This window comes from Pseudophryne corroboree, chromosome 1, assembly GCF_028390025.1.
Source record: "Pseudophryne corroboree isolate aPseCor3 chromosome 1, aPseCor3.hap2, whole genome shotgun sequence".
Classification (NCBI taxonomy): Eukaryota; Metazoa; Chordata; class Amphibia; order Anura; family Myobatrachidae; genus Pseudophryne; species Pseudophryne corroboree.
The window spans coordinates 138,536,409-138,551,319 of NC_086444.1; the positions used below are offsets into that span (position 1 = coordinate 138,536,409).

Sequence of the window (14,911 nt, forward strand, 5' to 3'; positions counted from 1 at the left end):
AGGCGAGGGTTTGGGATAGTGAAAGCTGCTGATGCAGCTGTGGGTGTCGGACCTCTCTAGAAGAGCTCCCACATTTCCACGTGCAGGACACCTGCAGTAAAAGGCTGACAGTGCTTGCAGAGAAGCCCCGTCATTGCCCTCACCACAGGGTCCAGGTATGTGTTTGGGGCGGTCAGCTCATGCTGCCGCTCCGCTGTGTGGGATTACTGTGTCTGTGTATTATGCCGTGCGCTGCCCGCAGCCGCCCGCCGCCGCTTTCAGCACCGCTGTGAACACCTCTCCCGCCGCGCTCAGCCACGCTGGTGCATAGCCGCTCCACGGCTCCATGCGGCATATCGTTGGCACTTCCGGAGTCATAGCAGCGGTACACGGAGCACGGGGGAGAGAGGGAGGCACACACTTCTTTATCCAGGGTGTATGGTCTAACACAGAGCCAGCAGCGCTGTATAGATAAGTAACAGGATGGCATATATACATTTAAGTATAATCTGCTGCATAAGTTAAATGTTTGCACTTTGTGATATTCTGTGAGCATGGGGACATATTAAACCATGCTTCCTGTTTTTCCTGTTTCTCTCCAGATTTTCCTGTAATACATCTCTCCATCATTGAAGGCTCAGGGGTGTTAGGGGGATTTTGGGATCAGGCATATTACTGGCACACTTGGCCAGATATATAGAGACACCTTAGTACTATTTACTGAGTCGCACAGGTTTTCTCTCTTGTGTTTTTTTTTATTTTTTTATTATTATTATTTACATAATGAGTAAGACACCAGCAAAGTCCAAGAAGCAGGTTTTCTGCAATGTCTGTAAGGGTGTATTACCTGACGGATTTACCACATGTAAAGTATGTGTGGTAAATTCCGAAACAAATACAACTCCTGCTCCGGTTCCAAATCCAGTTTCTACCCCGGACCCGCCATGGGCTATATTAGCAGATGTCTTAGCTGGATTGCAATCAGAGTTGGCCGCCTCTCGGCAGGAGCGAGAGGCGGCAAGATCTGAATCTAGGGTGAGACCGCTAGAACTTCCTGAGGGGTCTCAGCCTTACCAAAGGTCCAGATCCTCTTTGACTAAAGGGGATAAGTTTCATTTTTTCTTATAAACTACCGGTTTCTGCTATGTTACTGTCTGATGATTCTTCACCAGACCTCACTGTACAAGATGTGGGTGAGGAGGGCGAAGTAAACCAGCAGTCAGATGGTGACGATTTTGACAGGCCGGGTATTGATAATCTCATCAGAGCAGTGCGTCAGTCTCTGAATTTTACAGAAACGGAGGAGCCTCTGACAAATGATGAGGTTGTTTTTACTAAACGACAGAGAATTCCAATTTGTTTTCCTGTGTCAGAATCTCTTAATAAAATGTTACTAGAAACAAGGAAGAATCCGGATAAACGGTTTTCTGTACCTCACAGATTTAGGTCTAGCTATCCGTTTCCAGATTCTATGACAGCTACATGGGAAAATCCGCCGTTGGTGGATTCATCTGTGTCTAAACTTACAAAGAAATTAACCATACCAGTACCAGCTGCAACTACACTCAAGTACCCTTCGGACCGTAAAATAGAGGTTATGCTGAAGTCCATGATGTATACAGCGGCAGGAGTGCTGCTTAGACCTGGGTTGAGTGGCATTTGGGTAACTAAAGCTCTAATGGTATGGATAACAGAACTCAGATCTGCCTTAACTGATAATCATCTTATACTTCTCGCTGATCAAATCTGGGAAGCGGCTGACTATTTATGTACAGCTTCTACTGACGTCTGTCAGCTCACTTCTCGCCTTTCATCATCACTAGTCACAGCACGACGTGCGCTCTGGCTACGTTCTTGGCGAGCGGAGACAGAGGTCAAAAAAGGAATAGAAGCATTACCTTATGAGGGCGAGAAGTTATTCGGTCCTGAATTGGACAAATGGATTTCTGAGGCTACGGGAGGGAGTCGGTTTTCTTACCATTTCCTCCAACAGTGCCTAGAAAAAGATATTCTGGACCGGCGTTCAAATCTTTTACACCTCAGTCCTTTCGCGGGCGTGGCAGGGGAACGGCCACACCAGGTAGACGAGGTCGGGGACGTAGTTTCCAACGAGCCAATACCACTCGTCAGGATACTAAAGTCACCGGTAAGCCAGTGGCATGACTGGCTCCCAGCCCATCTCGGTTCTCCTATTATAGGAGCACGTCTTCAGTCATTCCAGTTGGCGTGGCTTCAGACGTCCACAGATGGGTGGATCCGCAATCTAGTTTTAACAGGTTACAAAATAGAGTTAGACTGTCTCCCGCCAATGCGGTTTTTCAGGACAGGACTGCCTCTGTCGGACGACAAGAGGGCGATTCTGCAGACTGCCATTCAGTCTCTGCTGGACGCAGCAGTTTTGGTTCCGGTCCCTGTGCACCAACAGGGTCAGGGTTATTATTCCAGTCTGTTTGTGGTACCGAAGCCGGATGGCTCCATCAGGCCAATATTGAACTTAAAGGGCCTCAACCAGTACGTCACTTACTACAGATTCCAAATGGAATCTCTACGATCAGTAATTGCAGGTCTAGAGCCACAGGAGTTTGATTGCGCTGGATCTCAAGGATGCGTACTTACACATTCCGATTTGGCCTCCTCATCAAAGGTTTTTGCGGTTTGCAATACGACAGAACCATTACCAGTTTCAGGCTCTACCGTTTGGCCTCTCGTCAGCGCCTCGGGTATTCACCAAGGTGATGTCTGTGATGATAGCTCATCTCAGATCTCTAGGAGTGATAATAGTTCCATACTTGGATGATCTACTCATCAAAGCTCCGTCTCAACAAATCCTCCTTCAACAGGCATTGCTGACATATACAATGTACTGGTTCACCACGGTTGGATTGTCAACTCCAAGAAATCACATCTAGTTCCGTCCCAACGACTTCAATTCCTAGGTATGATTCTCGATACGGTAGACCAAAGGATCTACCTACCTGAACAGAAAGTACAGGTCATTCGTCATCTGGTACAATTAGTGCTCAAGCCACGCACAGTCTCTGTTCATTTGTGCATTCGCCTCTTAGGCACAATGGTGGCGGCTTTCGAAGCACTTCAGTTCGGAAGGTTTCACTCGCGTCCTTTTCAACTGGATGTGCTCGCACAGTGGTCGGGCTCGCACTTACAGATTCACCACAGGGTAAGGTTGCCTCCAAGGACCAGAGTGTCTCTACTCTGGTAGCTCAGGGTACAGAATCTAACCGCAGGAAAACAGTGCAGCACCTGGAATTGGATAATTCTCACGGCAGACGCAAGTCTCAGAGGTTGGGGAGCTGTAGTTCAGAATCTTCAGCTCCAGGGTCTCTGGGCGGATCACGAAAGATTGCTGTCTATAAATGTCCTGGAACTCCGGGCAATTTACAATGCATTACGACAGGCAGTGCACATGCTGCAGGCTCAGGCAGTCCAGGTGCAATCAGACAATGCGACGGCGGTCGCATACATCAACAAACAAGGCGGAACGAGAAGCCGCATGGCAATGCGGGAAGTAGCTCGAATCCTCAATTGGGCAGAGTATCACCAAGTGATATTGTCGGCAGTATTCATTCCGGGAGTGGACAACTGGGAGGCGGATTATCTCAGTCGTCGGGATTTCCATCCAGGAGAATGGGCATTAAATCCAGACGTATTTCTCATGCTGGTCCAGAGGTGGGGTTACCCGCAGGTGGACTTGATGGCATCTCGCCACAATCATCAAACGCCCCAGTATGTATCCAGAACGAGAGAACCAGAGGCAGTGGCAGTGGATGCTCTCACAGTCAGGTGGCCATACAGTCTAGTGTATCTGTTTCCACCGTTTCCGCTGCTCCCTCTATTGCTAAAACGGATCAAAAGAGAGTTCGTCACAGTCACACTAGTGGCGCCTCATTGGCCACGGAGAGCTTGGTTTTCGGATCTTCGCGGATTACTCGCAGACTATCCTTGGCTGCTCCCACTACGTCCGGACCGGTTACAACAGGGTCCGTTTCTTTACCCCGATTTAGCGCGGCTGCGTTTGACGGGGTGGCTGTTGAGACCGCCCTCTTAAAAAGAGAGGGCATTCCAGAATCAGTCATTCCAACCATGTTACGAGCTAGGAAGCCGGTTACGGCAGCTCATTATAGAATTTGGCGTGCCTATATAGGTTGGTGTGAAGCTAGGAAGTTTCCAACTTCATCTTTCAAGTTATCCCGTCTTTTGTTATTTCTATAGATGGGATTAGATGGAGGTCTACGTTTATCCACACTAAAAGTGCAGATATCTCTTTGTCAATTTACTTTCAAAGACGATTGGCTCTTTTGCCATCAGTACACACCTTTATGCAGGGTGTCCTCAGAGTACAGCCTCCATTCATTCCACCTACAGCGCCATGGGACTTGAATCTGGTTTTAGATTTCTTACAGTCTTTTCATTTTGAACCCTTACAACAAGTGGATATTAAATTTCTCACTTGGAAAACAATTTTTCTTCTAGCCTTGGCTTCGGCAAGGCGAGTTTCAGATTTGGGTGCCTTGTCATGCAAGCCACCATATTTGGTGTTTCATGATGACATAGCGGAACTTCGGACGAATCCCGCTTTCTTACCAAAAGTAGTGTCATCTTTTCACATCAACCAACCAATAGTAGTTCCTGTGTTATTAGGACATTCTGAAACTCTGGATGTGGTACGCGCTTTACGCATTTATGTGTCTCGAAGGTCTACAATTCGTAAGACGGTTATGTTGTTTGTTCTCTATGATGCTGCCAAGAGGGGTTGGCCAGCCTCTAAGCAGACTCTATCCAGATGGATAAAACTGACCATACGTCAGGCTCATCTTCAGGCTAGATTACAGCTGCCTACATCGGTAACAGCTCATTCCACACGTTCTGTTGGAACTTCATGGGCAGCTGGTCGTGGAGCCTCTACGACACAGCTTTGCCGGGCAGCTACATGGTCATCAGTGCACACGTTTGTGTGCTTTTATAAGTTTGATACTTTTGCGGCATCAGCATCTAGCTTTGGCCGTTTAGTGTTACAGGTGCCAAATAGCTCTCCCGCCCACGGGGGAAACTTTGGTACGTCCCAAGAGTACTCCAGTGACCCCTAGTGGATGAAAAAGAAAATAGGATTTTGGTACTTACCAGATAAATCCTTTTCTTTGAATCCATAGGGGGCACTGGACGCCCACCCAGAGCAGTTATTATCTGGTTGTGGTAAGTGCAGGGAATATTATGGTAACACACTCTTACCGACTGTTTCAAATTAGAAATTCTGTCGGGTTGGTGTCAACTGTTAGTTGTCATTTTTTGTTGGTGTCAACTTTATTGTTGTCCAGTTTTGTTATATGTATTTCTCCATTGTCAACCTCTATAGCTCCAGTTCGGCTCAGTAAAAAACACTGAGGTACTCTGGGATATGGAGGGGAGGTATAGTCAAAGTTTAACTGTTCAGTGCCTAGTTCCAGTGGAACCGTCCATATCCCAAGAGTATTCCAGTGCCCCCTATGGATTCAAAGAAAAGGATTTATCTGGTAAGTACCAAAATCCTATTTTCTCAGATTTCAAATAGGGTTGCACAAAATGAATCTGCGACTCAGGCTTTACAGAACTCTATGGCAGTCTGGCCCAGTTCTGGTACCTCAGGGCTCTCTGCTGTATATTCACATAAACGTGCTCTTGCACAGATAATGCAGGATGGTACCGATACCGATTCTAATACTACAGACGGTGATGGGGATGTGTTGCGGGGGGCAGCATTTCTTACAAAAGGGGTGCAGTTGATGATGGAGGCTATTAGAGATGTGTTGAATATTGCTGATACAACACCTGAGCAGGTTGAGGAGGCTTACTTCACTGAAAATAAGAAAGCCTCGCTAACCTTCCCTGCGTGAAAGGAATTAAATGCTATATTTGAAAAGGCTTGGGAAAACCCGGATAAAAAATACCAGATACCCAAAAGGGTTCCGGTAGCGTTTCCTTTCCCAGTAGAGGATGGGAAAACCCGCCTATTGTTGACGCGTCAGTATCCAGACTCTCAAAAAAGGTGGTTTTACCTGTTCCAGGATATACCGCCTTGAAAGAGCCGGCTGATCGTAAAATTGATAATACACTCAAATCCATGTACACTGCTTCTGGGGCAATACTACGTCCCACTATTGCCAGGGCTTGGATTGCCAAAGCTATTGTAAAGTGGTCAGGCACGTTACTTGAGGACTTGGATACTATGGAGAAATGTGATGTTGAATTGTTTTTACGTAACATTCAGGATTCCATGGCTGCGGGAATTTCTTCCATGTCGGTATCAGCTCGTCGAGGACTGTGGTTGCGTCAGTGGTCTGCCGATGCGGAATCCAGGAGAAGTGTGGAGACCCTACCCTACACAGGTCAGGCTCTCTTTGGGGAAGCGTTAGATGTGTGGATCTCCACGGTTACGGCGGTTAAATCACCTTTTCTTCCCTCAGCTACACCTGCTCCGAATAAACCCTTTTCTTCAGTTACATCACAGCCCTTTCGGTCTACCAAGCCCAGAAAGGCCAAGCCGTCCAACACCTTCTTTCGGGGAGGTCGGCCCAAGTCCAAGAAACCTGCTGCTGCAGGTTCCCAGGAACAGAAACCTGCTTCAGGTACACCAAAGTCCTCCGCATGACGACGGACTGCACGCCCCGGAGGTGAGGCCGGTGGGAGTGAGACTCAGACATTTTTTTCATGTCTGGGTGTCCTCCGGCCTGGACCCCTGGTTGCAAGATATTGTGTCCCAGGGGTACAGGCTGGAATTTCAAAATCTCCCTCCTCACCGATTTTTCAGATCAGGCATGCCAGCTCTGCTGGCAGACAGGACTGTCCTTCAAGAAGCCGTCCAGATGTAGGTGGAGGCACAGGTCATTGTGCCAGTACCACCTCATATGCAAAACAAAGGTTACTATTCGAACCTTTTCGTGGTACCGAAACCGGATGGTTCGGTCAGGCCCATTCTGAACTTAAAATCACTAAACCCCTTTCTGAGGGAGTTCAAGTTCAAAATGGAGTCTCTAAGGGCAGTGATATCGGGTCTGGAAGAGGAGGAATTCCTAGTATCCCTGGATACCTCCACATTCCGATTTGGCTGCCGCATCAAGCTTATCTTTGATTCGCACTGTTGGACTGTCACCTTCAGTTCCAGGCCCTCCCATTCGGCCTCTCCACAGCACCGAGGGTATTCACGAAGGTGATGGCGGAAATGATGATTTTCCTCCGCAGACAGGGTTTGAACATAATTCCGTATCTGGACGATCTGCTGATTAAAGGCATCGTCCAAGGAGAAGCAGTTACGGTCCATAGCACTCACGACCCAGCTTCTCAGGGAACATGGTTGGATCCTGAATCTTCCAAAATTACATTTGGAACCAACCAGGAGGTTGTCGGCCGTCAGTCATTCCAGTGACCAGGCACTCAGTCGTATACGCTGCTGCTATATGTCCACTGCTAATAATAATAACAACAAGCAGTCCCTTGGTCCGGGATGTCCTGAAGCCAGCCCGGGTGTCAGTTTATCAGTGCATTCGCCTTCTAGGAAAGATGGTGACCTCTTACGAGGCTCTGCAGTACCGGAGGTTTCGCGCTTGGTCCTTCCAACTGGATCTCATGGACAAGTGGTCGGGATCCCATCTACACATGCACCAGAGAATACTTCTGTCGCCAAAGGCCAGGATTTCACTCCTCTGGTGGCTGCAATTACCTCACCTTTTGGAGGGCCGCAGGTTCGGGATTCAGGACTGGATCCTTCTAACCATGGATGCAAGTCTCCGGGGCTGGGGCGCAGTCACTCAAGGGGTAACCTTCCAAGGAAGGTGGTCAAGCCTGGAAGCCGGCCTGCTGATAAACATTCTGGAACTAAGCCGTCTACAACAGTATTTTCCAAGCGGCCCATCTTCTGAGAAATCGGGCCATTCAAGTGCAGTCGGACAATGTAACAACAGTGGCTTACTTAAACCGACAGGGCGGAACGAAGAGCAGAGCTGCAATGACAGAGGTAACAAGAATCATCCTCTGGGCAGAAAAGCACACGTTGGTGCTGTCAGCGATCTTCATTCTGGGAGTAGATAACTGGGAAGCGGACTTCCTCAGCATACACTATTTTTCCATCCAGGAGAATGGGGTCTCCATCAGGAGGTGTTCAAGGAGGTAAAAGATCTTTGGGGCGTACCCCAGATCGACATGATGGCCTCTCGTCTCAACTAGAAGCTTCGGCGATATTGTTCCAGGTCGAGGGACCCGCAAGCAGTGGCGGTGGACGCCCTGGTGACTCCTTGGGTTTTCCGGTCGGTGTACGTGTTTCCACCACTCTCACTCATTCCAAGACTGCTAAAGCTCATAAGGAGAACAAGGGTTCAAGCGATCCTCATTGCTCCAGACTGGCCAAGAAGGGCTTGGTACGCGGATCGTCTGGATCTACTGCAAGAAGAGCCGAGGTCTCTTCCTCTTCGGGAGGACCTGCTGCAACAGGGACCGTTCGCCTATCAAGACTTACCGTGGCTACATTTGACGGCATGGAGGTTGAACGCCTGATACTAGCTCGGAAGGGCATTCTGAACAAGGTTATTCCTACCCTGAGTCAGGCTAGGAATGGAGTAACGTCTAAACATTACCATCGAATTTGGAAAAAATATGTGTCTTAGTGTGAGTCCGAGAAATTTCCTGTGGTGGGGTTTCAACTGGGGCGGTTTCTCCTCTTCCTACAAGCTGGTGTGGATATGGGCCTGAAGTTGGGATCTGTGAAGGTCCAGATTTCGTCCCTATCCATTTTCTTCCAGAAACAATTGTCTACCCTCCATGAGGTTCAGACCTTTTTGAAGGGAGTTCTGCACATCCAACCTCCAAGGTACCGTAGGCGGTACAAAGGGGACCTTAACGTGGTGTTGCAGTTCCTCCAATCGGACTGGTTCGAGCCTCTACAGGAGGTTGAGGTCAAATTTCTTACGTGGAAGGCTGTCACGTTGTTGGCTTTAGCTTCTGCTAGACGTGTGTCGGAGTTGGGGGCTTTGTTCTGTAAAAGCCCATACTTGTTCTTCCACGAAGATAGAGCTGAGCTCTGGACACGTCGGCAGTTTCTTCCGAAGGTTGTGTCGGCATTTCATATTAACCAACCTATTGTGGTGCCAGTGGCTACAGACTCCTCAATTTCATCAAAATCCTTGGATGTTGTAAGTGCTCTGAAATTTATGTGAAGAGAACTGCTCGTCACAGGAAATCGGACTCTGTTTGTCCTGTATGATCCCAAGAAAATGGGGTGTCCTGCTTCTAAGCAGACGATCTCTCGCTGGATCAGGTTCACTATCCAGCATACGTATTCTACGGCAGGCTTACCGTGTCCTACGTCTGTCAAGGCCCACTCTACTCGTAAGGTGGGGTCTTCCTGGGCGGCTGCCCGGGGTGTCTCGGCATTACAACTTTGCCGAGCTGCAACGTGGTCTGGTTCGAACATGTTTGCAAAGTTCTACAAGTTCGATACTTTGACTGAACTTCAGATCATCAGAGGCCAATCAGTTCTGCAGGAGCCTCCGCACTCTCACTCCCGTTCTGGGAGCTTTGGTACATCCCCATGGTACTAATGTGGACCCCAGCATCCTCTAGGACGTAAGAGAAAATAGGATTTTGGTTACCTAGCGGTAAATCCTTTTCTCGTAGTCCGTAGAGGATGCTGTTATCTGGTTCAGTACAACTTTGTTTTTAGTTAAGTACTGCATTGTTACTTGGTAAGTAATGTTTCAGCAGTCGCTGAGTTTTTCAAGCTAGTTAGCTTGGTTTGCCTTGTATGTGTGAGCTGGTATGAATCTCGCCGCTATCTGTGTTAAATCCTTCTCTCGAAGATGTCCGTCTCCTCGGGCACAGTTTCTAGACTGAGTCTGGTAGGAGGGGCATAGAGGGAGAAGCCAGCCCACACTCTCAAACTCTTAAAGTGCCAGTGACTCCTGGTGTACCCGTCTATACCCCCATGGTACTAATGTGGACCCTAGTATCCTCTACGGACTACGAGAAAAAGATTTACCGGTAGGTAACCAAAATCCTATTTATACTTGGAGCTGTCCCCACTGAATGTTTTCAACTTCATTTTCACTATTACCTATTCATGTGACACCCCAGTCTGATACGGTGATACAAATATACCCCAATGCGTTTTAATGGGAATCTTTTTGCATCATATATGTTTTTAAATAAGCAGTCTCTATTATTTTGCTGTCTGTTAAGAACGGTTCTCCGTCCTTTTTCTGCTAGATATTTTAGCTTGATTGCAATGTATCCGTCTATTCCAGCTACCACCCCGGCCAGTCCGAGTGGGTGTACTGCCCTGGAGATGCCATCTCGGCAGTAGCATGCTCTGAGAAGAGCACAGGGAAGATCTTTGTGTATGATGGGCGTGGAGACAATAAACCCATGCATGTGTTTGAGAAGCTGCACTCCTCTCCCCTAACTGCAATCCGACTAAACCCTGTGTACAAAGTGGTTGTGTCATCGGACAAGAGCGGGATGATTGAGTACTGGACTGGGCCTCCTCAGGGCTACAAATTCCCCAGAAATGTCAACTGGGAATTCAAAACGGACACCGACCTCTACGAGTTTGCCAAGTGCAAGACCTGCCTCACAGGTATCCATTTTTCCCCGGATGGTACAAAGATAGCCACCATTGGATCTGACCGGAAAGTTCGAATCTTTCGGTTTTTAACAGGGAAACTGATGAGAGTGTTTGACGAGTCTCTGAGTGTAAGTAAAATGGGATTCAGTGTGTCAGTAATTTAACCTGTTTATGCAATGTTTTTTTTTATTTTTTAAATAGCTACCTGAAAATTGCTATATATAACATTTGGGCTAACGCGAAGTTGAGCGCATGCCCGTTTGTGGAGCGTATCTTATGTGAAGTCACAGTGCACATGCTCCGGCAGTGCACAGTCGTATACATTCACTTGTAGCTGCACTTAAGGGGTGTATTCAATACCTGTCGGAAACTGCTGTCTTGTCGGAAAGACGGCAGTTTCTGACAGGTTTAGGTCAGAAGGGGTTCCGACCTATTCAATGCGGCCCCGGTTTTTCCGACAAGTCTGGAAATCTGACTTGTCGGAAAGCTTTCAGAATGCACGTGGATCGGCGGAATAGCCGGCGATCCGCATGCTTCTGTCAGAAAGGGGACCAAATGCGACAGGTTTTGGTCCCTTTTCCGACAATGTCGATCCAACTTTGTAAAAAGTCGGATTGACATTGCCGCCGCCGCCTCCTCCTCCACCCACCCTGCCCAGCTGATGATCCGGGGTTTGAGAGCAACAGCGCCCGAGGGAGGAGCAGCGCCAGGAAGCAGCAGCACCGAGATGAGAGAGGAGCAGCAGCGGCCAAATCCGACAGTCTGATTAGGCCACTCTTTGAATAGGGGTTGTCGGATCCATTCCGACAAATGCATGTCGGAATGGATCCGACTCTTATTGAATATACCCCTATGTCTTAGAAGCGTAACTGTGTTTTAAAGGGGCTTTCCCAAACAGTCAAAGTTCAGCATGGTATGTTGGGGCCACAGCGAACAGTTAGAGGTAATTACGAAACTATTCCTATTTTGGGGACTGTCTTTTGCAGCTGGTATAGGGTATGTGCTTCTAATGATGACTAGTAGCAAACCAGTCACAGATGTAGAGGCAGTAACATCTCGAGGCGCATACAACTCTGTATACGGACTAGTGATGGCATTTTTTCTTTTCTTAATGGTTTTAACTATTAAAATTGTAGTCTTATACTAAAGTGTCAGGAAACACTGATACAAAGTTAATTTTTTTTAAAAAAAATTTAAGTTGGTTTTTTTTCTCTTAAATATATATTGTTGGCAGCTAACTTGTTCTGTAACATCAATTTTGGACATACTGTTTTTCTTCAATATTCGTAATTTGTGTACTAAGACAAATACAGTGCTTGTTTTAAGTGTGATTCTTGTAAGAGAAAAATCTTAAAGGAAGATTGAAAGCAAACTAAACTAAAAGTAAATGTATGGACTGGTCATACCTGGGATGACTGACACCGCAGTATGCTGATTGAACTCCACTGGTTGTACACGAAAAATGTTTAGATTTCAAAAATTCATAATAGTAACTGTTTAGATACAGTTTTCATTTAACCAAGTGTAAATTAAAGGGGGTGTCCAGCAAAGGATGGCTTATAAGCAGTGTATAATGAAACGCTCTTGCAGGGGAGGGAGCGATGGTTCAACCTGCATCTTGCTGGGCTTGTTTTTAGTTTGCCAGGGAACTAGCGCCGGTGCTATGATACTGAACAGACAGCGGGAGAGTCATACCATTTTACTACGTATTTAAGCACGGTCAATACACTTTCAAGATTATTAAGTTATTTATATGGAGCACACACGTTCCACACGCTTCAGAGAGAATATTTGACCTTTCAGATCAGTCCTTGCCCCAAAGGAGCCTACAAACTTAGGGCCTAATTCAGACCTGCTCGCTGTGCTGCAAATTACACTGTTGCGATCAGATAGTCGCCGCCCAGGGGGAGTGAAAATTGGCCCCGTGCAAGTGTGCGACTGCGTGGGTCTGCTGTGCAAAAAAAAATCCCCTCAGTCAGCGGACAGCTGCAAAACTGCTCGCATCACACTCCCCATCGAATGTTTTTCCCATTCTGTGCAGTCTGTGCGTAGCTCAATATTTACTCCTCCAGTGCGAAGAAATCAGGCTGATCGGGGCCGGAGCTGACGTCACCCACCCGCCCTGAAAACGCTTGGGAACTCCTGGGCTGTTCCTGACACTCCCAGAAAACTGCCAGTTACCACCCACAAACGTCCTCTTCCTGTCAATCACCTTGCGAACGGCCATGTGATCGAAATTGTCGCACCATCTTGTTGCTGTTTGGCAGCGTGCGTGCGCATTATGGTGCATACACAGTAGTTTGGTAATTGTCTGCTGGGCGAAAACGCACAGCAGCGATCTGGTCTGAATTTGGCCCTATATTTCCTACTGCATGTGTACACACACACACACACACACACACACACACACACACACACACACACACACACACACACACACACACACACACACACACACACACACACACACACACACACACACACACACACACACACACACACACACACAGTCAAGTTTTGTCAGGCTGTGGTGGGGACTGAATCCAAGACTTCTGTGCTGTGGGGCTAACCATTGCACCAACCAGGATTAAAGAAAAAAGGGGTCTTTTAAATAATTGCAATTAATTATTCACTATTAAAATGGTCAAGCTTTACCAGGTAGTATATAATAACGTTGAGCTATAAAAGGGGCAGGGATGAGATTGAGAGGAAAAACAAAATGATAAGTAACATTCAGTGAATTGGACCCTAGCCGAGAATGGAATAGTTTCCGGAGTCCTCTGCTTTTCAGGATGCCAGGAATAGAACACGTGGGTTTAGTTGCAGAATTTCTATCCCACACATGACTGGCATCTGTAGCCGCATCACCCAGAGGTACACTAGGACACTCCGAGCATGCTCCACCGTAGGTGAGAAACTCCGCTTTAGGTCAGTTAGGTGAAGATGAACTAGGCCTTGATAAAGCGGGGAGAGATAAAGTATCAGCCAATCTGCTCATAACTGCTGTTACAGGCTGTGCTTGAAAAATGACAGACAGTAGCTGATTGGTTGGTACTTTAGCTGTCTCCACTTTATCACTCTTCAAGGCTCAGTACATCTGCCCCTTAGATTGTACACTCACAGGTCTACCAGTAATTTGCCCACTATCTTGATCACTCACATAACCCATGCTATGCCTACATGAGGGCCCCGCTGTGAGAAAATGGATTAATCCGCTTCCCACCCTCTGATCTATAAAGTTCTTGAGAAACTAAACTGCGTACCCTGGCAGGTATATGGTACAAGGAGGAGGGGCTATGGCCAAGTGATTAGATTTACAGGGCCCACACTCCCCCTGCACCTACTATACCCCAACATTTCCAGTGTCCTCCAGTTGACTTAAGCAAAGACTAAAAAAAAGTGTTTATGGTTCTTTAATGCCTTAACATCATGTTCTCGTACACTTATAAAATACATAAATATTGTTCAGTTGTAATTTTAATTTTCTGTGTACACGTTAAATTGTTTCATATATTTGTATTCCTAGTTATTTCCTGATAACATTTGTTCTGTTAGGAGACTGTATGTATATTGTGGCAAAATGGGGAGTTTATTAGACATCTGTACACAAATCTGTATGTGGATATGTAATAATGATTGTTGTGGTTTCCTAGCTGTGGGTCCCATCTGTTGGATAGGTGTGCACAATGATGTGTTCAGCAGAAATCTCCAGAGAGCGCCTCAGTAGTCACTAATAAGATACTTTACATTTTATTTGTACACCAAGCTGAACAATATAGAAGGTCAGAAGTGAGCCTCTGTTCTTTCATGTGCTGCAGCGGGGGCTGTTTGTCAGCTGTTGGGTAGCAAGAATTTGTGGTCTTTGGACAATTGCCCCTGATTTGTGCCAGATGTAAGGCCATTCCTGGTATGGATGTGATTTTCAATGCCACTAACAAATTCAATCTGGTTCTATCTTCTGTTTTGTTTTTTTAAGGGGGGGGTCTTACCACTTTCATTCTGTGTTCTGGGAGCTATTTAAAAGCATATGTCTCTGTATGATAGAGAACAGCAAAGAGGTGGCAGACCAAGCTTCTTATTTATTACTGAACATTTATATGGCGCACATATATTCTGCAGCGCTCTGCACAGAATATTTCAGTCATGCACCTCATACCCTGCCCAGGGCCGTCTTTTCGTATGGGCTCAATGGGCTCTTGCCCAAGGGCCCCAGGAGTGAAAGGGCCCTAGGCTGATAGCTGAGGGTCTCCTCTTTCCAGGGGTACCAGATTTTTGAAAATCGGCCCTGGGGGACCGGAGATATCAGACTTCAAAGCAGTGGTCCCC

The 14,911-nt window shown here is 47.0% G+C and overlaps 1 protein-coding gene across 1 annotated transcript in view; it reads left to right on the plus strand.

The window, feature by feature from the left end:
* PPWD1 (peptidylprolyl isomerase domain and WD repeat containing 1) overlaps positions 1-14,911 on the plus strand; it is a 90,566-nt gene that overhangs the window by 30,001 nt on the left and 45,654 nt on the right. Inside the window, exon 5 of the mRNA XM_063963164.1 lies at positions 10,266-10,713. Within this exon, the coding sequence (XP_063819234.1) occupies positions 10,266-10,713 (448 nt within the window). The remainder of the gene's footprint in view (positions 1-10,265; positions 10,714-14,911) is intronic.